The sequence below is a fragment of the Tachypleus tridentatus genome, chromosome 10, assembly GCF_004210375.1.
Source record: "Tachypleus tridentatus isolate NWPU-2018 chromosome 10, ASM421037v1, whole genome shotgun sequence".
Classification (NCBI taxonomy): Eukaryota; Metazoa; Arthropoda; class Merostomata; order Xiphosura; family Limulidae; genus Tachypleus; species Tachypleus tridentatus.
The window spans coordinates 172,416,024-172,444,020 of record NC_134834.1 but is presented as its reverse complement, the minus strand read 5'-3'; the positions used below and the strand labels follow the sequence as shown (position 1 = coordinate 172,444,020).

The window sequence follows — 27,997 nt, the reverse complement described above, 5'->3', positions numbered from 1 at the left end:
TCTGGCTTATATGTTTTTAAAAGTCAAAAACAAGCAAATACAGTTGCAACATGATACCACCTGAAAGTACAAAAAATATTAACATCACCGTAAGGTCAAAGGGTTTCATATTTCTTGTGTGTTAATTAAATTAATATAAGAAACAGTGCAGATGAAAACATCCAGTTAGCGTAATCAGAGTTAAAATGTCATTGGTTAGTAAGTATAAATTCTGCATAGAAGTTAATTTTAATCAGAATTTATGTGTAATAAGGTTTACTAAAAGTAGTGATTATACTTTTTGTGGGTTTGCTTTTCAACATATACTCACCTCTCATTGCCAAGGGCAATGCACGGGCAGCTGTTTCGGGAACTCGACTCGCAATCTGCGGGTCCCATCGAGCATTATCCCCGTTTCAGCCATGGGGCGTTATAATGTAACGGTCAATCCAGCTGCTTTATCTCTACTCTTTCACTGCTAAATTAGGTATGGCTAGCGCAGATGGCCCTCGTTGTAGCTTTGTGCGAAATTCAAACCAAACCCAGTGTAACAGAGAAAACCTTCAACTGAAATAAATTTTGGTGTTCTATAAAGAATTAATTTTATAATACCGACGAGCGATAAGTTTAAGATTTTGAGCAGATATAAATGAAAAATTTTAGACTTATTCTGTTGAAAACTATAAATTTTTGTCATTAATAGTAAACAATCGATCCTGGTGGTGAAACTTTGTGTTTTTTTCATAAAAATAAAGTGAGTAAATTAACGCACATTTTTTTAAATTTATTTTCAATGCAGATAAATGTATATTTCTCAAGATTTTCTCCATAGTACATATGGATCTCATTCACATAAAACAAACATGTTTATTACTATCTATGTCCAAAATTGCTTGTGGATCCATGATTTGTCGTTTACAGAGTTCCTCCTCCTAATAATATGTGGTTCAGACACACATATTTTAACTCAAATACACTGAATACTGCAATTAGCTTTGCTAATTCTTGTTACTGCTGTGGTCCACTTCATGTGTATTTTGAAAAGAAAATTAATAATTTCACCCATTCGTTTTATGTTCTTTACATGGCTGTAACAAATGTAATCGTAAAATTACTCTACTTGATGCAATATGAACAACCTAAAGATATCAGAATACACAGGTATTAACGTGTTTTGTTTTACTAACACAAGCGGGTATTTTGAGGTTTAATTACCTCTTTTAAATACAAAGCATAATCTTATTAAAGACAATGCTCGTAGCTTGCTTTAAACCAATATATATCTAATTAATACTCTGTGGTAGTGCTCGAAGAGGAACTGAGTGGATTGATATTGTCACTGATAAACTTAAAAAACATAATAATCTTTATGTTAACAAAATCATGCGCTTGGGAGATCGTTTCGAATGACTTAACCTCAATGGAAAAATGGCCTCGAAGATTGCTTGCAATAGTCGTCCATATTTGAAGCAACAAACTAAAGGGAAGACAGCTAGTTAACAGCACCCACCACTAACTATATTCAGGTCGAATAGTTGAAGTTGACCATCACACTTATAACGCAGTCACGACTCTTAAGAACGAAACACAATTTTTATTTTATTTTTGATACAACAGAGTACTACTAGACTGTGCCCGGCTAAGTATCAATTTAAGTACGTGTGTTTGTGTGGCTACGGCCGTGTTGTTGTATCCTATACCAACTGTCTTATCCGTCACTCTTTGGTAAAGTTGGATCTGAATTTGCTTTTAATGTTTGTTTTATGAACAGTTGTTGCAAAGTCTCATATTTTAGTTAATTAGTAAGTGATAAATGAGGTATTTAAAAATGTTGTTTTGAATTAAGCACAAAGCTGCTCAATGGCCTATCTGTGCTCCCGCTCACCACGGGTATCGAAACCCGGTTTTTAGCGTTGTAAGTCCGTAGACATACCGCTGAACCACTGGGGGGCCAGGTATTTAAATTCACGGTAAAAATATATATATATGGAAGTATCAATATAGTTTCAATGCTCCTTTCACCATATTTATGGATTTTTATTTGTTCAACAATTACATTTCCAGCATCGGTCAGCGTTTAACATTTTAATGATTCGTGAAAAAAAATTACATGGTTTTCTTAGCGTTGCAAAATCGTTTAATTACAATAAAATTATGATCTTTGACTGTGTTGAGCTAATTGACTGTTTTTAACTAAAGTGAAAATGTTCTTACCCATGATGTTCTTGTACTCGTGAGTGATGTCTTCTACGTCAGCATTTCCAACGTCATCGTCAATGCCCCTTTTCTTGGTAATTATAAGTTTCCCAATTCTTGGCAAACAGAAACAATAACAAAAGTGGTAAATATCTTTGATCGGTTGGACGAAATTTGAGTAACTGAAGGTGAAATAATAAAACTTAATTCAATATCAAAATGCATAGTTAATTATAAAACGACTGTGAGAATATGTTATGTGAAAAGTGTTATCCTGTACTACTTGTGTTGAGTTTTAAGTTATTTTAACGAAACTATATTTTATTACCAACATTGATCAATGAGGAACACTTACTGGTATCTTATTATTTTAAGTTTTCTCCAGCCACCCTCAGCAAACTCGTCTTTTTGCCAATGTATGATGCGTGCGTTGACTTCAGAGAAGACAAATAATGAATCGTACACGTAATCTACCTCTCCACGTTTCACTGCAACTAGTGAGGTGGGGCCTGATTGATAAATACCTGAAGAAAAGAAAAAAAATATGTACATATAGTTCTAATTAGTGGAGTGTTTCTTTCGTGTGCTAGGATTGACAGCCGCGTAGCTGTTAGATATTTATAATATATTTATATTTCATAAGTTTACGAAAACTTGTAAAGTTCGCAGTAATGGAGGATAAAAGACAATTTAGGCAATGCCCGAGATAAATATATGTAAAGACATTTGCATGATTTTTCATGAAACTTATTATTCACCAAGATTTTTTATATCATGAACGAACTTTCGATTTTGAAGGAATTATAGCTTCGATTACGTGGTTTTCACAATAGCAAGGATATATAACTCGGTAATTGTGCTGTGGTATTTATATCGGGACGAACGAATAAAAATTAAAACATCAAATTTTGGTAAGCTATTATTACAAAAATTCCCTTTTTTCAGTTTTTGTTGTTTTTAATTCGATAAACTCTCAGTTTTTTATTTAGTATTTTCACTCAGCACTAATACTTATATATTTTTTTTCACAGATCCTCTTACTTTTCGTTTTCGTCTATCTAGACACAACTTCTTGAAAAATTATTTTTGTTTCGTCTACCTACACACAACTTCTTGAAAAATCATTTTTGTTTCGTCTACCTACACACAGCTTCTTGAAAAATCATTTTTGTTTCGTCTACCTACACACAGCTTCTTGAAAAATCATTTTTGTTTCGTCTACCTACACACAGCTTCTTGAAAAATCATTTTTGTTTCGTCTACCTACACACAACTTCTTGAAAAATCATTATTGTTTTGTCTGCCAACACACAGCTTCTTGCAAAATCATTATTGTTTCAGCTGTCTACACACAACTTCTTGGAAACCCATTATTTCTTCTGTATACACAAAACTTTTGATGAATCAGTATTGTAAAACCGTTTCTAATTGTATTTATAAATATATTTATGAACACATATTTCAGAACCATGTAGTTACTCTACTGGGATGGACAATTCGAAACTCACAAACGGACAGAAATAAAAAGCCGCCAAGTCTTAAAAATATATTCTTTTGCCAAAGTAATTTTACAAAATTACAGTAAAACCCAAATTACTAACGGGCTCGTTTAGGTCTTTAAATACATTAATAAGATCGTTTGCTTCTTCAAAGGTAAGCTATGAGCGTGATAATTAAACATAAATGTTTCTTACTAGCTTTATACATGTGTAAAATAAATATAAATAAACTCAGGCTTTGAACTGGCACTAATCAAATAAACAACAATGAGACGTAACTAGTCTCGAAAAGAAAGTTACGTTTCAAGGACAAAACACACATATAACTACACAAACCGTCGCTAATTTCCTGTGGTGTAGCATCAACAACCTGCCATCCTCCATAATTTCTTGGTAGATCAGGTCTCTTCATCCAACAGTCATTCCATACATGAAAATTCCTATGGAACAACAAACAGGCTTGTCTCAGTTACCATTATCTGACTTACAGTAAACAAGCTGGTTTTGGTTACCGTTAGTTGGTTTACAATAAACACGCCTATTGCAGTTACCATTTAAGACATTACACGAAAGAGTGTTATAACTTTTTATAGCATTAAAGATTGGGACCTTAAAACAGCATACTTAACATTTATCTTTGTTCTCTATTGCACAAATGAGTAAAGCACATCTAAAGCCAGTTTGTATTCGGTTAGAATTAAGCATACAGAAAGGAAAGCTGATAAAGTCATATGGAATATAGTTTAGTTGTATCAACATTAGGAGACGAACATATAAATAACAGTCAAACTATATGGAATTTGTTGTTTGTCGAAGCGCAAAGTTGTAGAACAGAACACATGTTGTGTCACCAGAGGGACCCACTTTTTAACTTTGGCACTGAGGAATAGGTCCAGTTCTGTTATTTCATAGAAATGGAATATGAACGTTAAAAATAAAAGCCATTTTGTTTCGTGAGTTAATCTTGTAAGTGCAGGATATTTCAAATTATTCGAGACAAAAATATTAAAATATCATCCAAAGACACTACTGAAGATGACGCAGTTTCCTTGAACATGTTGATCAATTGGGTTTTTTGGAGTGACGTTCGGTCACAAGGCAAGATTAAAAGGCTCTTAGCAACTCACGTTCTGGAACGAAGCATCCTGTATAGAAACCTATTACAGGAATTCTCGTGAATCCTATTTGGCAGGTGATAAGTGTGAAATAGAACCCACATTGCGAAAGCTATACGTATGGCCTAACAAACATTATAAGCATCGAGCCTGTTGTTGGTGACCTTAAAAGGATATGGTGATTTAAAACTCGATTTGTCTTGAAAGTTTATGTGAAGCTGATTGGAAGGATATACTGTTCCAAGGACAAAGCGAGAAGTGGAAGAGTGATAAGGGAAGAAAAAGTCAGCTTTCAGTATGAACAATTCTAAGCTTACAGTTTCACATTTTATTCTGCTAATAAGTAAACATTACATTATATACATTCTATGCAAACAAACTTTGTATGAATGAAGATTAAAGAGATTACCATAACTCGACTTTAACCATTTGACACACTTAAGAGCTAGGCTTTTTTTTACAGTGACCTGTTTTCATGTTATTTCTACTTTTTAAAAATGCAACCTTAGTTTAAGAGACGAGGATAACGTCATTACTAAACACTATAAGCAGTTTTTTGTAAAATAACTTTACTTCAAATAAATATAGTGTAAATGAAACATTCGCTATTTTCAAATTATTCTTTATAAATAATTCTCTCTACTTTTAAAGCTTTGCCAACTAAAAGAGTGAATGAGAGATAAATATCATTAAAACTTAGTAAGACTTTGACACTGTTGAGCATGTTATTTTGGGGGTAGTAATAAGATTGGAAATATAACTAGTTGGAGTTCTTTAGTTTTTATAAAAGATCGACAAATAACAATACTTATATTGTTGCGTTTTGCAAAGCCTTGTCATTGTTGAATAATTTACAAGATGTATTGGAAAAATACATTGTTTTTCTTTTAGAGCAGCGGTTCTCAAACGTTTCAGGCTTGCGTACTACCGTGTGTTTATTTTTTAAAATTACAAACCCTAGCCCAATTTTTAAAAGAAAAGATAAAAATCTAGTAACAGAAATCCACACATTTAGCACTTATTCATTAATGTCAAAGGATGCGATTGTTTTTTCCTCGCACGATTAAAAAATATATGGCACCATTTTTGTCATTTTGAATGGCGGAAAATTCCCTGCGAGATTATGTATGTGTGAGACTATATATGAAGGACATAGTACGCACGTACACATGGAAAGCTCAGATAGAGGTTATTACAAATTTTATGATCTTTTTATATTCATTGTGTCGTGTACCACTGACATTAGCTCCATGTACCAATACTACTAAGTATACTGCAGTTTGAAAATCCCTGTTTCAGAGCGTTTTATATTTTCTGAGATTTCATGACTATGTCTTGGAGTACTGGTTCTAGTAAAAACCATGATCCTGTGTTAGTTATACGACGTCGGTATCAAGTCTGGCATCAGTTTTGTAAAAGGAAAGTCCTACTTAATTCTCAAGTAACTGTAGTAGCTTCATGATAAATTCAGTTCCAGCCCTATGGATAAATGCCCACTACTACTTGATATCGTAATTTATATTGCAACAGTCTGTTGCAAAATATGACTCATTCACTTTTTTATTGTACAACTTAACACACTTTTCATAAGTACGTGGACGTCGACTTCCAAGACCACTTTCAAGCAAACCGAAAACAAAAGTACACGGCAGCTACTTTGATTACTCAACAGGTCTGTGGTCCAATAAGAATGTTCTGATTCCCAGCATCATTTCAATACTTTTTTGGGGTCAAAGGGTTTTCTATCATAGCCATATTTTTCATTTTGCAGATGAATGGTTACTGCAGATGTAGTTTTGAGGGTTTAGAGCAGTAACAAGATTCAAAACCACATCCGCAAGCTGTGCAAGTTTTCCGTTGCTGTATGAATATTTCTCTTCAAAACGATTTTTATACATCCGAGTGGTTTGAAATTTCCAGTAGCCAATGATATATAAGGAACTTGACATGCAACTGCAGCAACATGTTGCTGATTAGAAAACCTTCAAGGAAAGTGTTATTGACCGTCTGTGCTTAGGAACTTCTATGTTACACACCCGAACTTTTTCTGTGATTTTTCTGGTTTTTTTTCCTAGTAGTAAAACGTGCCAAGATTTAGAAAATTAACACTCATGCACGTGCATGTGGGGGAGTTGCGACCTTGCTTCAAGCACTTCGTGAGTAATCTTCGTTAAGTGAAATATTTACGATTAACGCCCGTAAGCGATTACAATTAAGATATGCTGGTTGGTTGCTTATGTAACATACGGTACTAACTTTTAGACGTGATCCTTTTAAATTGGCGTATCATGTATAACTTTCACGCATTCTTAGCTAAGAGAACCTTAAGATAAACACACGTAGTAAAGATGTGGGAGGTCTTTATGGCGAAAACCTTTCATTTAGAAAAAAGGTTTGGACAGATCGGAATAGACTTATTCTATCTTCAATAAAATAAAAAAAATTATACTTAATTTTACTAAATAATGTTATGATAACATCATCAATCAAAGTACTTAAACATTCGATTAAACGACAGAAGAAAGTATACTTTTAACTTAATATTTCAACAGTATTTAATGAGATTAAATATAATCATAATATAATCTAACAATTCGTTGAAAATGTAATATTTGCATTCTGATACGTTAGAAGTATTTGTGAATAAAAGTTTTTTTTCCTTATTTACAGCCCTCATATTCATTACTAAATTTCGTTTCTGTTATAATGAATTCATTGTCACATACACACAAAATGATTTGGTTCCATTTCATACAATGTCCATATGACAATAATAGTAACATTATCAAATTATAATTATCAATAATAGTAACATTATCAACTTATAATTATCAGTAATAGTGACATTATCAAATTATAATTATCAATAATAGTGACATTATCAAATTATAATAATCAATAATAGTAACATTATCAAATTATAATAATCAATAATAGTAACATTATCGAATTATAATTATCAATAATAGTAACATTATCAAATTATAATTATCAATAATAGTAACATTATCGAATTATAATTATCAATAATAGTAACATTATCGAATTATAATTATCAATAATAGTAACATTATCAAATTATAATTATCAATAATAGTAACATTATCAAATTATAATAAAATGTTTACCATATTGAATCGTTTGTTTGGGTTTTAATTTCGTCTCCATTTCTGTCAAACCACTTGTCAATACTTAAAGTGTGATCTGTGTCGTGAGCTGACACATAGTTGGTCACGAGACGACAAGGAAGGCCCAAGGCGCGAGACACTGAAATTAATGTTTAATTGTTATTTTTTGTGTAATTGTAGGCCCAGCTAGAATAGTGAGTAATTTTCAATTTTTAAATTGTTTAACTAAAACAAAACTTGGTCATTTTAAACATCTTTAAAAGTGAAATGTTATTTTAAAAATTAGTAATAACAGAAATTCTCGTAGAAAAGTTATTGAAATTGTCACTGTAAATGAGCTATTTGTGAGAAACAGCCCCACGTAATACGCATTTTGATAATTATTAATCATTTAAACCATAATTACGTTGTATCTAGAAATATTCGTGAAGAACTGCCCAAAATATTAAACCTTTAGAACGTTGACAAACAATAAACGAGATCTCAACTAAGTTGTAACTAAAGGCACCTGTGAAGAACGTCGCAACGTAAGTAATAAACTTTTATATGGCTATAAATAACTGCTCTGGTAATGCAACTGTGATTAGAGACGTGTATGAATTTTAATTCAATATTATACACGTTTAATAAATTATCAAAAATAATCGAACCATATTGTTTGTATAATTCAATTCAATAATAAAACTAGACTTACTGATGTCTCACTCAACAACTTTAGTTGAGAATGTAAAAAAAATAAAAAAATAGTTACATATATCTTTTAGTAGAACTCACTCTTATGACTCAAAATCAATTTTGATTAATTCTGTCTGGAGTGATTAGGACTGAGTCAATTATTAAGCAGTATTGACGAAAACCTTGTGTATAATGAGTATGATAAGAAATATGATAAAAATCATTATTATTACTAAGAAAAAACTTGAAGTGATTTAGAATAACGTGTTGACAAAAAATATGAAATTAATTACTGCAAATGTCAAATGCAGAATTTCTAATATAATTGAGTATGAGAAGTGACACCAATAATAGGACGTATGATGAATATCTAAAAAGCATTTAATAGTGTCCAATGTAATGGCATTTTGACGTTAATTCAAAATGTCCAATACAACTTGATTTTCTTTTTCTGTAACGTTTTAAAATCAGTAAATTACCGTAGGAAAAATGCTGATACACCATATATCAAAATAACGGTAACACTAGCATACATACATCCTTGTGCAAATTAATTGAAACAAGGCGGAAAATTACAAATTTTTTCAATTTTTTGTATTTTATTTCTGAAAATCCAAAAATTACTCACAAATTAATACATGATATGGCCGCCTTTATTTTTCAGAAGATCATTAATCCGCTTTGGCATCGAGTCCATGAATTGACTGCAATCTTTATTAATTTTTGGATCACAGTACCACACCTCAATTATGGCCTCAATTAGCTTATCTTTCGTAGTACAGTCTTTTCCCCGAAGTCTTTCTTTACAAATCGCCCAAAGATATTCAATAGGATTTAAGTCTGGAGAATTTCCAGGCCAGTCTAGCACCTTTATTCGCGTTGTAGTCATACAATTCTTCACAAGTTTCGATGTGTGGCACGGAGCCAGATCTTGCTGAAAAATGTCAGATCCATCTGGAAATCTCTCAATTCTGGAACGACTCTTCTCTGCAAAACTTCGATGTACTGTGGTCCTCGCATCATACCTTCTACGATATGTAAGCCTCCGACGCCATAGTAGCTGAAAAAGCCCCAAAACATCTTCTTCAAGGGATGTTTTACGAACTGATTGATGTGGGATTCTCGAAGTTTCTCACCTGGAGATCTGCAAACATGCAGACTTCTTTGATGACCCTGTACGAAGAAATGAGTCTCGTCACTGAATAACACCTTCCTCCATTGTTCTTGCATCCAGTTCTTGTATTTAAGACCCCATTGATACCGTTTTTTCTTCACTGAGTTGGTAAGAAGTTGTTTTTTGACTGGTCTCCTTACCTTTCTAACGCAATTTCGAATGACGTAATATTCCTCAAAATTTCGTCATATATCCCAAAAATAAATCGATCGTACTGCAAAACACAGCTAATGACGCCGTCTGTATGAAAAAATGACTATTAAAGGAAATCAGCGGGTCCAGCGAGCCTACACCGGCCGCCATGCTGAAAATATTGTAAAATGACCATTTGTTTCAATTAATTTGCACAAGGGTGTAATTTACACGTCGAGAAATCAGGTGAATAAAATATCAAACGTAATTTTGATTAACAAGTTTTTCTGTTATTAACGTACTATCTACAGTCAGTAAATAGCATGAAGTTTTCTAAAAGTTGTGCTAATACACATCGTCTTTATAATGAAACTATCAATATGAGTCACACCGTATTGTATTATTTAAATAAATCATGTAATCAATATGAGTCACACCGTATTGTATTATTTAAATAAATCATGTAATCAATATGAGTCACACCGTTTTGTATTATTTAAATAAATCATGTAATCAATATGAGTCACACCGTTTTGTATTATTTAAATAAATCATGTAATCAATATGAGTCACACCGTTTTGTATTATTTAAATAAATCATGTAATTAATATGAGTCACACCGTATTGTATTATTTAAATAAATCATGTAATTAATATGAGTCACACCGTATTGTATTATTTAAATAAATCATGTAATCAATATGAGTCACACCGTATTGTATTATTTAAATAAATCATGTAATCAATATGAGTCACACCGTATTGTATTATTTAAATAAATCATGTAATAATCACTATATCTTCACCTTTTATTTTCACGTCTGTGTGAAAAAAGAAATTTCTAATAACCTTCTGGAAAACTATGCATTCTGGAAATCTATAGAATAAAAATACAAAACCAAAGCAGCGATTTTCGTATATAAAACATTATCCTGGGAAGGCTCCATCTATAGATTGGGTTTGTGTGTGATATTACATCACTGTAAGACTGATAGTAATTTTTAGTAAACCTTTCTTGTGTTGTTTTATAAGGTTTCAGAGAAAGAATGATATAAAAGCATTTCAATCACCCTGCTGAGCTGACGAGCTTGGTGTTGAGCGGACGAAAAGTGTGTGCTCAAGGTGTTATACGTGCTTTTTAGTGCAACTCTATGCATGACTAGTAAAGAAAAATTTGTGTCAATTTTCCATTGTGGTGTGATTTCACACAAACAACTAACGCAATGTATTATAATTTCGTTTTAGCATATAAAAATATATAATTATGTAACCAACTATTAATTCTAAAGGATGTATGTGATATAACTGTGTTAGTTTTAGAGGACCTATATGGCATAAGATGTTAATTTTGGAAGCTCTATATGATATAACTTGTTAATTATTGGGAGGGCTTATATAATATAACATATTAACTCTGTAAGATCTATATGATATAACGTGTTAATTCTTTGGAGAACCAATATAATATAACATATTAAATCTGTAAAATCTATATGATATAACGTGTTAATTCTTGAAAGGGCCTATATAATATAACATAGTAAATCTGTAAAATATATATGATATAACGTATTAATTCTTGGGAGGACCTGTATAATACAAGATATTAAATCTGGAAGATCTATATGATATAACGGATTTGTTCTGAAGGATATTTATGATGTAATATGCCAGTTCTGAAGGATATTTACAGTATTATATAAAGTATAAACCCTCTAACAGTATATTTCCTTTCATTCCCACACCTTACACTTAACCTACCAACCAGGTGGTAACCAAAAATTCGGAAACAGCTCTGTGTTAAAGTCCAAGTGTACAAGTTAAACTCATTAAGAACGGTTTGAATAGATCAATGAAAGAACGAACACACGCTGTGAAGAGAAGAGTGTAACATTTTTTTTACCTTGATTTAAATATCACCAAAACCTGTTAATATCCGAGTTAACTATAAGAGAAACTTTTCTTTTAGGGTTTCCATAAAATGATGTTTTCGAATTTAAATAATAAATCCCATAGTTGTTATTGTAAGAAAAACAATATAAGAAAGCATTAAATGTGTTTCAAGTTAAACAAAAAAAACTACACAATGGACTATCTGTGCTCTGTCCACAGCAGGTATCGAAATCTTGTTCTTTACCTTACAAGTCCACAGACATTTGTGATGTGCAACTCAAGGGGGGGGGGATGGTCATGCATACAATCTTCTGTTATTAATTATATTGGAATTTCTGGTTAACCAGAGGTACCTAAATTAACGAATGAACAGTTTTTCAAACCAATAACGTATCCCCAATATTTTCGCTTCGTTATGTGATTTAAGATTTACTTTCAAATATATGCTGATAAAAGTTGGATACTTACCAGTGTTGCATACACCAGCGTATACCCAGCACTGGCCGTATTTCACAGGAATCCCTTTGGTATTTAAGTATTGTTCCAATATGGCGGAACTCCCAGTCCACATCCAGGGAGCGGTACCATCATCGTAGGGTTCCTCCCACTTACCTTCTACCACGCCTTTATCGTCAACGTCGTTTATCTTGGGACAATAGAGAGCTTTACGAGTTACAGTAAATAAAATTATCAACAAGCAGGTACAAGTTTAGACTGCGAAGTTATGACAAAGGTTTTTGTTTATTTCGAGGATGGTTTAACGAAACTTGTATATTTCAATATAGTCTCTTTTATAAGACTTCATAAAATAAATGATAATATTAAACTTGTGCATAAATAAAGCTAACCAGTTAAACATTGATTCGTATGAAATTGTTTATGTTATAATACCCTGAATTTTTTATAATTAAACTTTTGTATCATAGACAAAAAGGTTATTGAATCTACTCAATATGCCAACTTCTTCATCTCAGGGCAGAAGGTTTCAGTTTAACCAAGAACCACGTGTATGAAATTATAATAAAATGTGCTGGTTCTCATTTCACTGTTACGGAAAAACTAATCAAAATGCACTACACATTTTAAACATAATGGACACACTTATACAGTTTTTTCAATGGACATTCATACATTACATGAAATTAAAGTTTGAACAAAAATTCAGATTCGTAAACCGTGTATCTTCTAACAGAAATTTACAAATCTTAGATGAAATAATATGAAACCGTTCAGAGAAAAGGGCAGAAAAATCAAGTCAGTATAATGAATAAAAATTGTAGCAAAGTTAAATGAAAGTAAATTAGCGGTGAAAACGAACAAACCAAACTCTTACCATGGCTGAAAGAGCACGTGCTACCTTTACTGGATTAGATCGATCAGCGAAATCTAAACGAGCGCGTTCCAATATAAACATTGCCGCTGGGAGAACTGTCTCTGTAAACTGAAAACATTAGTTGTTAAATAAATTAACTCTCCATGTTTATGTATTTAATAACATTATAATTATATATTTAGACAAGTTTTCTTCGAGAATATAGAAAATTAAGTCACATACGTTTGAACACAATAATTTTCGGATCGAGATGGATGAAATATAAAAGATTGAAAGAATCAGTGTTTTAATAACAACTGCATTTAAAACAAAAACAACGTATGTTGTTAAACTCAATGCATTTGTCAAAAATGTAAACTCTTGGATGTTTTCTTTTTCAGTACAACAATAAAGTTGAATTGCTTTGAGACTGATCACTTGAAACAAAATTAATTCTAAAACATTTTTCTTCATTATCCCAATACCCTGGTGAAACAGTGGTAAGCTAAAAAGTTGCGATGCAAAGACTCAGGGTTCGATTCACAAGGTGGACATAGCAAATAACCAAATGTGGCCTTACTTTAAAACAAACAAATCTTCATCCTACAGTACGTGTGAAGTCAGTAATTTTAATAGAATCTAAATATGCTTAATTTACGATATAATATTTTCTACATTATTATAATGTCCTGCTTGTTGTCATGAAATAATAATGTACACTACAATATCTATGATTCATTTCAAATAGAGAGTACATTTTATAAACTAATATATATTGGAAACCTAGTAGTTTGAGCTCATGTCTTGCGCATAAGTTGCTTGACGCTGGAACACTTTCTTTCCTTGTCTATCAGAGTATTTCTATATAAATAATTTGGAAAAATTAATTAATTTTTCGCCTTAGGAAATTTACGATATCTTTTCAACATGACATTTTTATCACATCACTTATTTTCTTCTCGATAACTTAATTTTGCGTTGACATTCCAAAGAATGTTTAAATTCTAGCGTTTTATGATAGAATCATATTAGTGTATCTTATGTGTAAGTAGAACATGAAAAGAATGTATATATTAGGTTTCTGTCAGATTAAATTATATCAAATATTATTAACTTTGTAAAACAAAATTATAAAGACTATGGTTAAATAGTAATACCTGACCCAAGATCCAGCGTCGTCCCACTGGCTGATTATATGATCCAATGTATATTTTTCCTACATCGTTCAGAACATACTCCTTTCTCCATTCGTCATCAGCCATATATACAGAATCATCTGAGGATAAGAAGTGGTATATTTTAAACCAATGGAAACGTAACCTTTATTGTCAAGTGTCTACAGCAAAAGTTGTTGTACACATCCATACTACACGCACAAAGACACATACAAATAAATAATCGGGTTAGAAATAAAATAAGGAAATAATGTTAAGTTATGATTCTTTAGTTAAAAACCTGATTTTTAAATGACTTAAATAAAGTTAATAAAAATTACATTTCGCTTACTAAATCTAGTTCACACTATAATAGGTTTTCATGAAATAACTGATCATATAAATAATGCCTAAACCTCTATTATATTTGTCGACGTGATGAACCCTGATATTGAACAAAAGGTCTCATTGTCACTTGATGTGATAGATATAGTGTCGTTGACACATTATAAAATATTCTTTCATGTTCCAAAATATATTCACCTATTTGATTATATCATATGATCCTTATGTACAGTTGAAACCGATTCCCCAACAAGTATCAGAAAGGCAAACCTACTGAAAGCAGCAGATTTAATCAAGAAACATAGAAAGTGTTCCCTGGTTAGCAGTTATACTGAATTTTGAGTTGAGTGAGAAATAAAATGACTGGACACATTAAAAAGGAAGTGAAAACAATCTTTATTTAAATACAATATACAAAAGTATGTGTATGTGTGCATAGACAAGCAGATGATCGCTTCTACTTGAACAGTAAATAAGTCGCCAACTTTCTGTCTCTTAAATTGAGACTCAGTCGAACTAGTCACGATACAAGCCAAGTAACACTGAACACAGAACGTGTGTCTTTATATCCAACATCCCCTTGCTTTCTTTAACCAGTGAACAGCACCACTTCTCGACCTCTGTTCACTGACAATATTAACCAGCTGTTAGTTTTGTTTCGTGTAATAGTTCGAATAGTAATGGATTTTCGTGTTTTAACTTCTTCAATACAAGCTCGATATAAACTACTGAAATATCCTCACGGGAAGCGACATCAACTATGACATAGTTCATCAGATATGCCAGCTAAATTGGTTCCAGTAATCAGTCAACAGAATCATTAGTATCATAGCCTTCCTTGTGTTCTAGTCTTCAATTTTAGTATGGCGGACCTTTTGTTTTAGTAGCTTCTCACCGGGAATTCCCAATTTAGTGATTGTTGCTGGGCGACATAATTTCTTATACAGATTTCAGACTTTAGTTGTCATGGTACCACGGTTATGTGTAATAATTCTTCATTTAATGTGTACCTTTGTAAAGCTTATGATGCTCTGAATTAATAACATTGTCTTTACTTTGTTGATAACAGTTTTCAGCCATTTTGAATTGGTGCTTTTTTATCAGACACTTTTTTTTAACTGTCTCAACACAAGACAGCCTTTCACCTCAGTGCATAACCACATTATAAGAGCATGTATGCAAAGACATCATCTTAAATATGAATACATTTGTCTCTGGTATCATATGTCATTTGAGAAACAAATTCGATTCTGTTTTGTATTTTATATGGTATAATTTTCAATTTTTGATATTTATCGCAGGAACAGTGTTGGATCATTAATATGATTTGTAAACTTATTAACTGAAATTTCATAGGTGGGCGTTATATTATCATCAGAATAGAGATACGATAAGTTTATTCGTCTAATTATATAAATTTTATTCACAAATTACACCCGTAATTAGTGGCTTTCTAAAACTACAGTTATGTGAAACTCAGTCTGAATAAGTGAACAGGCAAGTACATATATAGACAGAAATATTATATATATATATTTAAACAAGTTTGTTGAAAGTAATGTATGTTCCTGCACCACAAATATCTGGGATTATTTTACAAGTGCTGTAACAAATATTATATTCAAACATATTCTAGCAGTCACTTTGAATAAAGCCTTTCCCCATATTTCTGTGATTTCCCAGGAAAGATGTTCATATAAAAGACAAGCAACAAAAGCAAAAATTTAACCAATCTAACCTTTAGTGACGTGAGAGATTAACAGTTGCGGATCACACTTATTAATGCTGCAGAGATTAAAAACTTAGGCTAAAGCTGTGCAACTGCAACCACTAAGAAACCACTATTCAACACCAGCGTCAGAAGTTTATTAAAAAAAAAACACAACAACAACAACAAAGATCTTGCTTGTTTGTTTTTGGAAATAAGCACAAACCTACATAATAGGCTGTCTGTGCCGGTTTCTAGTAGTATGAGTCCATAGATATGCCAGTGTGCTACTATGGGGGGGGGGCATAGATCATGAGAAGCTCAAAGCTAAACAATGAGGTCACATTAATACATCAACACGACACAGTCCACGTGACGGGCGGCCAATCACACCCGTTTCGTAATTGAATGCATATTTTGTAAGAAGGAGAAATACAATAAAAGAATTCGGACAAGACGATAAGGTGAGAACATTTGGAACTCCACACAAACAAATATGTTCAGAGAATGCAGAGCTTGCAGGTCAAATATTGGATATATGTTCAAGAGATCTCACGTCGAGTGAAGCAAAATGCCATATATCTTGTTATAGAGTGTTTTTTTTAATAAGTTGTAAACAACAGAAGATGTCTTCGCCAGACCCATGTATTGAAGAGAGTATACAGCGCAAAACGGCTTTTAAAGATGTTATTGATTTCTGTCAAAAGCTAATATCCATCCCAACGGTAACAGAAGTTTCTGAAATAATTTGGGTTATGGCAGAGGAAGTAAGCTTGGTGGTATCATGCATGACTCATCAAGTACAAACTTTTGAGTTCTGCCACGTTTGTCGAACTGAAATTTCTAAGGAAATCGTGTAACAATGTCCTGGATTATCCCAACACACTAAAAATGTATCAGCTGGTTCTGGAGAATTCCCACAAGAACTTCGATTTTTATCTTCAGTGGGAAGTGAAGAAGTAGTAAAGTCAGCTAAGCTTCTCAGTCAGGAAATAATGGCCTGTATCATCAGCCGTAGATTTAGAACTAGGCAAAACTTCGTTATATATTCCTCTCAAAGTAGCCACATTCCACAACACTATTCTGTCTGGTAGCATAATCAACTACTGCTGCTGTTTCAAACAGGAACATATTCCCACTCAAATGAAAATATGATACATGGCCGCCATTTTGAAATTTCCCAGAATTCCATTTTCTCTCTGATTTTTCAACCAGATTAAAACGTCTTCAATGTAATAGGTTATGGATGTAAGCCTTGACGAACACCTATCAATGCAAATATTGTTATACTTGGGAGATAAATGAAAATGTCAATTTTTTTTATTTTTCCTCATAATACTCACAAGCCCAGTCTTTCACCTCATCACACACAATAAATGGACGAGAATACGCGGAAGATTACTATTAAGCATTGTAATATGTTTTTGAGCTTGTACAAGTGCGCCGATTAGTTTTAAAGTGCTTTTAGTTGGTCCCTCGAGAAGAGTAGTAAGCCTGACTCAGTTAATGGACTAACAGAAGAATAAAGGGTTGAAGTGACCAAAACAATATAATATTAGTTACGCTAAACCATGTGCTGCCACCATGACAGCGCAGAAACTAAATAATCTATAATTTGGAATGATTATATTTTACCATAGGAGGAAGTGAAGCATGATATTCCTGGATACCACTTCCCTCGCATATCTCTCTCAAGCCAACAATTAAATTGAGCTTTAAAGCAGAATATCTGTTAACTCGCAAAGTGACCTCGACGTGTGTTAATTGTACCTTAGACCCATAACATACCATACACAAAATTCATTATTACAAGAAAAAAACCCTTTAACTACAACTTAAATAATGCAAAGAAATAATATATATATATATATATATATAATTAAAAAATGAGATAATTACAAATAAAACTCTGGGCACAAATAAAATCAAAATTTACAAGGTAGCATATAAGCAAGTAATATCATTAAAGAATGAAAATATTCACTATTAACAAAAAAGGTAATGAAATATTACACTGAAAAAAGAAATAAAACCCTTTATCAAAGAACAAGCAATTTACAAGTACATACTTAGAAAAATGTAGCACACATATATAAAAACATTAACAGTACCAATCTACCACCTTCAGGAGGCAATAGTCTCCTTTTTAATAAATGACACAATAAAAGTGAATTAAAACAAAACCTTTACACAAGCAAAAACCAAACCACAATGAAAACAGTTATCCACTCATGTATACAAAAACACCAAAGAAATAGAGAAAAAATAATTTTAAATATATATATTTTTTACATTTATATGACTTACAGTTGAAAGCTGCATTGCATCTTTCTGATGAGTTCCTAGATGGACGTTGTCATAACCGTTTGACATTGGTTAACGTAAAGCTATCACCGATGTTTTCTTCGCTAAACACAAGACGGAAAGGCTGGCCTTTGGCACGAATTTCTACATCATGATCTCGAACTTCACTCGTTATTTAACAAGCAACAAAAAACACTCACGAAATACTCCCAAACAAGAAATGGAAACTCTGCTGGTGAGTTCTAAAACAAGACAGCATCTAAGATTTTATTTATCATACAAAAGTCCACATTCCATAGTAAGGCCAGGTGAATTTCATTGGTGATAAGTTAATTGAACTTGTAATCTAAAATGACTCGTAATGTGTAGTTACACTTACGAAGTAGATACGGGTCAAGTGACACATCCATAGGTTAACATTTACTTACACTCATTTTTGCCCATAGAATACGTGCCCAAGGAATGACTTACTGATCCGCTTGACAATCTAACTTTGGTCTTGTTACCATATGTCTTCGCTGTCGGTCAACAGAAACGTACACGACAAACTCTGATTTAGCCTCATCACTAACCTACCATTTGGTTAACATATAAACAAAGCCTGATGTTTAGCAGAAAAAGAATGGAGGTCGAAACTGCTTGTGTTCTACGCAGTTAAAATGACTCAAGTTAGGTGATGCTGACTATGCTTTTAAACATTAGCCTTCGCCAATGCTTTCAACTGCTTTCTTTAGGGACTTTTTTATTTACAAGTCATGTGCCAGTTTCTGGAGTTAATTATTAAGTTCTAGCACAGGAATTTTACTTTCTTGCTTCCCCTGTTATATAAACAGCCTACATTTTCATATTTCAATACTGTATTTTATAAAGTAACAACGTTAAGACACTCAGACGTCCAGATTAAACCCTTTGTCTTCATGGCCTTTCCAATGATTACTGTACTTTTCAGAAGAAATATAATTCCATCTTAGATAAGACATGCTTTTCAGGTAACTAGTGCAGAAGAATTCGAGTAAGTAAAGTGAGCATACCTAGAGTTTTAACCATTAAGTAGGTTATGGAAGTGATTTCCTCAAAATATTAAGCAATGTTTCTTATCAGAAAGTTAACTCAGTGGCTTGGAAAGCAAGGGCTTATGGAGCCATTTCAATCAGTAGTCATCCATTTACTTGGCCATTCTGTCTTTTATTCGTGGATGTCTACTATCTAACATACTGAGGAAACAGTTCTAACAGGTGGAGATCGTCCACAAGTGGCACATTCAATCCTTCTAAGCTGGTTTTCCTAGTTTGAACCGGGGCTGAATCTGCTGTGTACTGACTGACTGGAAGATCTCCACAAGTGGTGACAGACTCGATTAACGCCAAATTCTACGTCAATGACCTTCAGTGTCCTTGCATCCCTACATCTCTATCTTGGTCGTGGCTAGTACTTCTAAGTCTAGAAAAAACCATTCTTTCAGAAAAAGCATTCCTTTAAACTCAACAAATCAAGCAAACGCCATTATACACGTTACAATTTTAGAAACTCCATAATAAATCCTGATCATAGCACCAAAATGTCTTCTTTCTATCTACTTACGATATTTTCAGATGAAACCAATTTTCCGACAAATATCAGAAAGGCAAACTCGTGAATAACAGAAGGTTCAATCAAGAAATAGGGGAATTTTCTGTAGTTGGCAACTTGAATGAATTTTCGGTTCAGTAAGAAATACACAGATTGGAGACATTTAAATGGCAAGAAGTGCGAGTGTACCTGTGTAGATAAGTTGACGGTCTCTTCTACTGGATCAGTAAATAACTCGCCAGCTTTCAATCTCTTAAGTTGAAACACTGCCTAATTAGTCACAATGAAATCCATGTAGCACTGAACAAAAAACGTATGCCTGTGTTTTGGACATCACTTTGCTCTCTTTGTCCAGCGAATCATAGCTTTTCAATACATGAAACTTGAACTAAGTATAATCAATTCATGTAAGAAGCTAAGGTTTGTAAACACACAAAAATAGCCACTAAATTATATAAAAGATAAAAAGGACTTGACAAAAGTATCAAGAAAGGGTCATATAATTAAAAAGAAAACAAGAGAGAATGAACGACAAAAGAAAAATGATTTAGTTTAAAATCCCAGATAAACGTCTTACTTTGTTTGTTTGCTTGTTTCAGAGTTTTTACGGAGAGCTATACAAACGCACAGTCGTCCACGATTTTGAAGTAACAGGCAAAAGAGATGGCAGCTAGTGAAAACACCCATTATCAGCTATTGTCAAAGCAAATAATGGGATTTGACCGTCACTCCTATAACGCATCCTGTGCCATAATGTACGAGAGTATTTTCTACAAGAATAACCGGGTTCACAGTTCGAATGTCAACCATAAGACACGCCACATATAAGTATTTTTCGACACATTTAGCTATACAGTAGTCGCTAGATAACTCAGCGATAAATGTGAGGACTTATAATACTATAAATCAGATTGTTATTCTCGTGGTAAGCACAACACAAATAACTCTTTGTGTTTAATAGCAAATAAACAACTGTAGAATCGATAACAGGAAAATATATGAATTAACCTAACTACTGGTGGTTATGTATATAAATATATAGAAAGCACAAGCACCGATCTTGGGGGAAAGAGTGGGACAGGTTCTTTACATCTTCGAATGTGGAATGGTGTTATATGTATCTATCTCTCTATACTCAAGACCTCTTCAGCATACGAATATACATTCCACAATATCTTTGTACGTGTGTGCGGATTGGACTGGATTACAATGAACCCTCACCCCCGTTAGAGAAATTAAATTGGTCGATGACTCTAAACATGACTGTAAACATAACCTGCTAGATTGCTTCTAACTTGTTCACTGATGGCTTCCAAGACTGTACCATATCGAACCCTACCGGAAATGTAGCGCGTAACTGTAACCGACGATCAGTTTTAAGGGTGTCCCAATAGTTTAATGCGCCCTAAATGAACGATTTCCAGCAGAAATTTTATTATTTTAAATTCGTAAGTCGCCACATCTTTACTTAACATTATTAAATATAAATGGTTTGTTTGTTTTTTTTATTTCGCGCAAAGCTACTCGAGGGTTATTTGCGCTAGCCGTCCCTAATTTAGCAGTGAAGACTATAGGGAAGGCAGCTAGTCATCACCGCCCACCGCTCACCGCCAACTCTTGGGCTACTCTTTTACCAACGAATAGTGGGATTGACCGTTACATAATAACGCCCCCATGGCTGAAAGAGCGATCCCCAGGTTACGAGTCGAAAACTTTGTCTCACCTGGCCATGCCGGGCCTATATATAAGTGGAGGAAATGTGAATATAAATGTGAACGAAAATATTCGTATAAAATGTTGAAAACACCGATCTTACTTAGTCATATAAATACTAGAGTAAAAACGGAAAGGAAAAACCCTTATTAAAGTTTAAACAAAGTAAGTCTTAATTTTGACCCAACAGACAAAATTTATTTTTTAAAAATAAATTAAATGCACGGCGGACATTTCTAGTAGATTAAATGCAGGTAACGCATTTTATTTTTAGAAAGCGTAGGTGTGTGTTTTCTTATAGCAAAGTCACATCGGGCTATCTGCTGAGTCCACCGAGGGGAATCGAGCCCCTGATTTGAGCGTTGTAAATCTGAAGTCTTACCGCTTTATCAGTGGGGGACTTTAGAAAACGAACATTAGTTATGTTTGTGAGGTTGTCTGCAAGATTTCTGAAAATGGCGAAACTGATTTGGTCGAAAGTTGGTATACATTTGAACTATGATCCAGCGGTAAGTCTGAAGGCTTATAACGCTAAAATGAGTTTCGATACCTGTGGTGTACACAACATGGAAACCCCATTCTGTACTTTTGTGTGCGAATACAAAAAAAAAAAAAAAACACGCGATAAGATTCAATCAAACACAGTTGTCAACACCACCGACTAATGTGAAATATTCCTCTATAACGGTTAATGTGAACTCTTACATATATACATATATATATAAGGACGTTATGAAATAATTTTATTAAATTGTATCAGCCTCACCCTCGCCTTAATATAAAATAAAATAAAAATAAATAAATAATAAACGATTAGTTCAGTAAATTTTAAAGTATAGAACCTATAATAGAATTAACGAAAGCAACTGAACAGTGAAAATAAAAAGAGAGTTAATATAAGTAATGTGTTTGAAAAGTTATCTGAAGTCAAAGCCACTCCTTCTTACTTCATCAAACTAATGAAAGGGTTTGTTTGTTTATAGTTAAGCGCAGAGCTACATAATGTATTGTCGGGACTGTGTCCGTCACGGATATCGAAACTCGATATCCGCAGACTCAGCTCTGTATTAAAAAGCAGGAACCCGTAAGTAACGGGGGTCACTTTCAACATTGTTTATAATTGTCATTCATATTTATTTACTGTATTCTATATTGAAACATGTCTGTTAATAAATATATAAGTGCACAGTGACTTTCCGAACAACCTGTAGAATACAAAACATGGGTCCTGGCATGTGCAGACGGTTAGGGCTCTTGACTTACAATTAAAGAGCTTCGGGTTCGAATTTTTGTCCAACCAAATATGCTCGCTCTTTCAGCTGTTTATAATGTTAAGTTGGTTCTACTATTCGTTGGTAAAAGAGTAGCTCAAGAGTTGACGGTGGGTGGTGATGACTAGTCAGCCACCTTTCCGCTAGTCTTTCACTGCTTAGTTAGGGACGGCTAGCGCAGATATTCCTCGCTTAACTTTGCGTGAAATACAAAATAAGACACTGCAGAGATCGTAAGAGTATAAAAAGTCGATTTGTTTCTTCTGTATTTTACATAAGCTAAAGATATATCGTAATTCTAGTGTAAACTAGGTTATCATAACCCTTTGAAGTTAGCTTTCTAACAAATATGTGGGATTTCTTTAAAAATAACTTAAATGCAAGATGAAACAGGAATTACTAACCAATAATAGATTAATCTTAAATGACTAACATGCAGATACTCAATGCTTTGTCCACTTTGTAATCGGTGTCTTTAGGGAGACAGCCCCTATATTATGTAAAAAGAGTAAAAAAATGCAATGCATTTAATATTAAATTTTATTACACACATTCTTAGAAAAATTACCTTAAAAGACACGAAGGTTTATTTAAAGTAGTGTTTTAGACGTATATGTTTTATTTGAAGAAGTTTGTTTTCTACAGGTACGAGTTTATAGGCGTTTAATTGGGTTGACTCTTAGCAATTTGCCTATTGCTAGGTAATATATGTAGAGAATTTAGCTCAAGGATACTACAAATATTCACTATATTCTCAAACACATCTCCAAGACAGTCTCCAGATACAGCTTAATACTTTACATTATGAACTTATGTGATGAAGTAGTCAACAGCTAAAGTAAATGATCATGAACTGTATCAGCTAACTGCTAGCTATGTTTATCACTACACTGTGTAAGGTCAGCAACCATATCAAGTAGTCCTTCGCTCATAGTTGAGCATAAAAAGCCAGCAAACAGGAAAGATAAAAATTAGGAATTTAAAAACCAGCAAATAGGGACCGTAATAAAAGTAAGGAAACAAGACTGGAAATAGTATAGTCACATGTAATTCTAGGTAACAGTATAGAGCCAAAATAGGAGTATGTACTTTGGATCAATCATATTACAGTATCTCCTGCCTTATTTCCTTATCTTTTACCTTTACGATCCCTATTTGCAGATTTTTAAATTTCCATATTTTATCTTGTTAACTAGTATCAGCTACACATCTGCATTAATAAATATTTATATGAATTATCAGTATGACATATTAACCGAAATAAGAGTGAAAGTATTGTTGGTACTATAAATTTATAAAGAAAGTAGTTATTGAAACGGCGTAAACTAATAGTATAGTTTAGATATATTTATGTTATAACTGTTTTAAATTATTGATTGTATATTATTTTTCCATCTCTGTAGTTTTGAATTACTATCTCACCACTAGACCACGGATTGAACAGGATATAGATATCTTCCTTGCATTCGTAGGTGTTTGGCAACGAGACTGGTTTTCCGGATATAATTAGCATTGACGTAATTTTCATCTTCCAAACTCCAACTGCCGTATTGGCGGGAATCTGTACCTGAAGAGTGATCACAGCGCCATTATGCCGGTGCAATCGAATATCCCAGTGATCGATGTTCTTAGTAAACTTGTTTTTGACGGTGACGGGCAACACAACGAGAGACCCTTTTTTAAGATTAGGTTGAGGTCCTAGTACAGAAAAATAAAAACTTAACTAATTTAATATGAAACAGTTTGGTCAAGGGAATTATATATGATAGAATAATAAAACGAATCGTGTTTTACACTTAATATTAAATTACACAGACATACCTATGAAACCAAACACTGTCATAAGTAAGATATTATCATGGAATTTACAAAAAGAAATCCAAGTGTTGATCGCTGTAGTGTAAGTTCTTATTGTATTAATTTCTGGCTCACAGCAACGACTGAGGTCTAATTTAATTAGCTATGATCTTTGTTTTTGATGAACATAAAGCTATACACGGGTTATTTATATTGTGCTCACAGTAAGTATCTGAAATATAATATTTAGCAGAATATGCCTACAGTTTATCGCTGATCTATGGTGGTGGTGAGAGCAGTCTTAATTGCATTAATACTTCACAGCTTGTTTTCTTAATTATTATAAATTCGAATCTCCGTCACACCAAACATGCTCGTCCTTTCAGCCGTGGAGGCGTTATAATGCGACGGTCAATCCCACTATTCGCTGGTAAAAGAGTAGCCCAAGAGTTGACGGTGGGTGATAATGACTAGCTGCCTTCCTTGTAGTCTTATACTGCTAAATTAGAGACGACTAGTGCAGATAACCCTTGTGTAACTTTACGCGAATTTTAAAAACAAATAAACAACCAATATAAAATGTCTATTTTATATTTTAATTCATTCTTCATGTGTGATTTAAAAACAGGGTGCGGTCACTCCCAGAATAATCTTGGGACAAACCAGCTAATCTATTTCTCAGTCTGTTTTTGTTATAGACAAATATCTGGGGTTCCTTTAAAAAGGAGGTTAAATGCAAAGTGGAACAGGAATTGCTAGCCAATAATAGATGAACATTAGATGACTGTAACATATAGATACTCAATGCTTTGCACACTGTACAATCGGTGTCTTTAGGAGTCAACTCCTATATTACGTATCAAGTGAAGGAGTAAAAAATTCAATACACTTAACATTAAATTTTATTACACATATTCGTAGAATAATTACTTTAAAAGGCACGAAGGTCTTGTTGACTTTATACTTTAATGAGAGTCACATTTCTTAAATTGTTAGAGGTCAGATTTGAAATTGGTTTAGTCATTCCTAGAAGAAGCATGAAACAAACCAGCTAGTTTCCATTTCTTAGTCTGTTTTTGTTTTTTCTTATTTTATTGGAAGTACATTATACACGACTCAAATAATCCCTTAGAATTTAATTTTTAAAAGTTTTATGTTCAGAAAGATTGTTTGCCTATTATTAATATCTAATAATAATGGTTTATCTTATACGTATATGCGTGTGTATGTGTAATACATATTCATCAGTAGACATAAATTATTTTAAAATCTTTGTTTTTGTCTGCATCATAATTGACTATAAACTTATAAACTATGTAACTAGTTTGTGTACATAGAAAAATATACATATTATACCTGGAATAAAACCAAAAGTAAATGTATATATTGACTCTTTTACAAAAAAAAAATGACTGACTATCTATAATATCTTATTTTCATTTTTTATTCATTTTATTTGTATTTATTTATTTATTTTACATCTTTTTATGTTTATATTTTCTTATTCTTATTTTAACCTGGGAGAGCAGTCACCTTCCTACAACTCTCTACAGGCAGTGAAGGGTGATATAGATGTGGGACGTTGTGGGCTTGAACACTCACCTCTCACTCTCCTATTTTCTAATATTTTTATGTGAGAGTAGCGAAATGGAGGTTAAGACTGAAAAACGGTGTATCCCCACCGCAATGTGGTCCTACTTCCGCAGTAACCTCCGAAACCGAAGATACATTTTATAATACCACGTTATAGCTTGTACCCTAGGATCCATTTTAAAAAATATGCAAAGTATTTTTTTCATGTTAATGTGTTTTGCTTATGACTAAAAATTTATGGTTATAATATGATTAATCAAAAGCTGGGATTTGCTGTTTTTAACGCTGTCCTTCCTCATGAGTTTGTTTATTCATTTGGCTTCATCTGGATGTAATTATTTAATTTCACTGATATATATATATATATTACAATTCATTCGAAATTCCACTCGGAACTGACACCTCGTGATACGGTAAAGTTTGTACAAACATAGGGTAGAACTGAATAAAAATATTATTTTACATTTCTGTAAGCGTACCAGTTATATGCAGTTTAGAGATACTTTTCTTACCGGTGCTAAACCTTTCTCACTTTCAGTGTTAAGTAAGCCTAAACATGTCCAGTTTCTTATTAGGTTACAATTCAGTGTACTAAGCAAATAAACGTACTGAAATTTTTCAAAAACAAAAAATACACGCTAGAAAAAACAAATAAGGTCATGGTACTTCGTAGAGGATACATATACGTATTTTTCAGCAATTTTAACTCTTAACCACTACGTTAGTTCTATATGTATGATCTCAATGGACTTATTATTATTGTTAAGTAATTTTCATATTTTAATAAGGTTCATATTTTTGTATTGTTATAGGTAATTATATGTTATTTAAGGGTTACTGTATTGCTTCCACTTTGCTCGCTAATTAAGCCTGTTTCAATGAAACTAAATGATATGTAGAAACTCACCAAACATCATTTCCAGCTTTACGAAGTCCTGTTGAGGGTTAAAAGCCCGCTTAAACAGAACAGCAATGTAGAAAGGGTAACCACGCCGAACAATCAAGACTGGTTTATGACCTCTCAACATTTCGTAAGAGGACGTATAATGTTCTTTTGCATTATCTAGTTTGTAAGGTGAAACATTCTTGACTCCATTTGCTGTTTTATAGCCCATTGTTAAATCGAATAATATTAATATTAAATAAAGTTTAACAATACTTGCTTTAGAGACTATTAACAAAATTCTCGACGTCTTCGTTATTACAGAAAGTTTTGGCATTTGATGGAATATTTTTACGCACATTCTGCAACAGCATCTACGCTCAGGTGTTCAGAGGATAAGAAAACAGTGACAAGAGCCCTCCTTCGTGATGATACAGAACAGAATATATAAGTCAGGATGAAATAAAAAAGAACCCATGGTGTAAGGAAAGAAGCTGATCATTTTAAGAACAAAAGTTTCAGGACTTTCCCGGTTCTCACCGGTCAAGGCTGTTCC

General features: G+C 33.0%; 1 protein-coding gene across 4 annotated transcripts in view; it reads right to left on the bottom strand.

The window, feature by feature from the left end:
* LOC143230919 (hemocyte protein-glutamine gamma-glutamyltransferase-like) overlaps window positions 1-27,997 on the bottom strand; it is a 43,246-nt gene extending 15,249 nt beyond the window's left edge. The window contains exons 1-9 of one of the 4 annotated variants that reach the window (XM_076465237.1): window positions 27,466-27,997; window positions 24,591-24,866; window positions 14,262-14,380; window positions 13,126-13,233; window positions 12,261-12,438; window positions 7,918-8,056; window positions 4,011-4,114; window positions 2,531-2,699; window positions 2,194-2,357 (exon numbers count right to left, since the gene is read on the bottom strand). In XM_076465237.1, the coding sequence (XP_076321352.1) occupies window positions 2,194-2,357; window positions 2,531-2,699; window positions 4,011-4,114; window positions 7,918-8,056; window positions 12,261-12,438; window positions 13,126-13,233; window positions 14,262-14,380; window positions 24,591-24,866; window positions 27,466-27,802 (1,594 nt within the window). In that variant the 5' untranslated portion in view covers window positions 27,803-27,997. The remainder of the gene's footprint in view (window positions 1-2,193; window positions 2,358-2,530; window positions 2,700-4,010; window positions 4,115-7,917; window positions 8,057-12,260; window positions 12,439-13,125; window positions 13,234-14,261; window positions 14,381-24,590; window positions 24,867-27,465) is intronic. The other 3 variants (XM_076465238.1, XM_076465239.1, XM_076465240.1) reach the window with 3 other exon arrangements.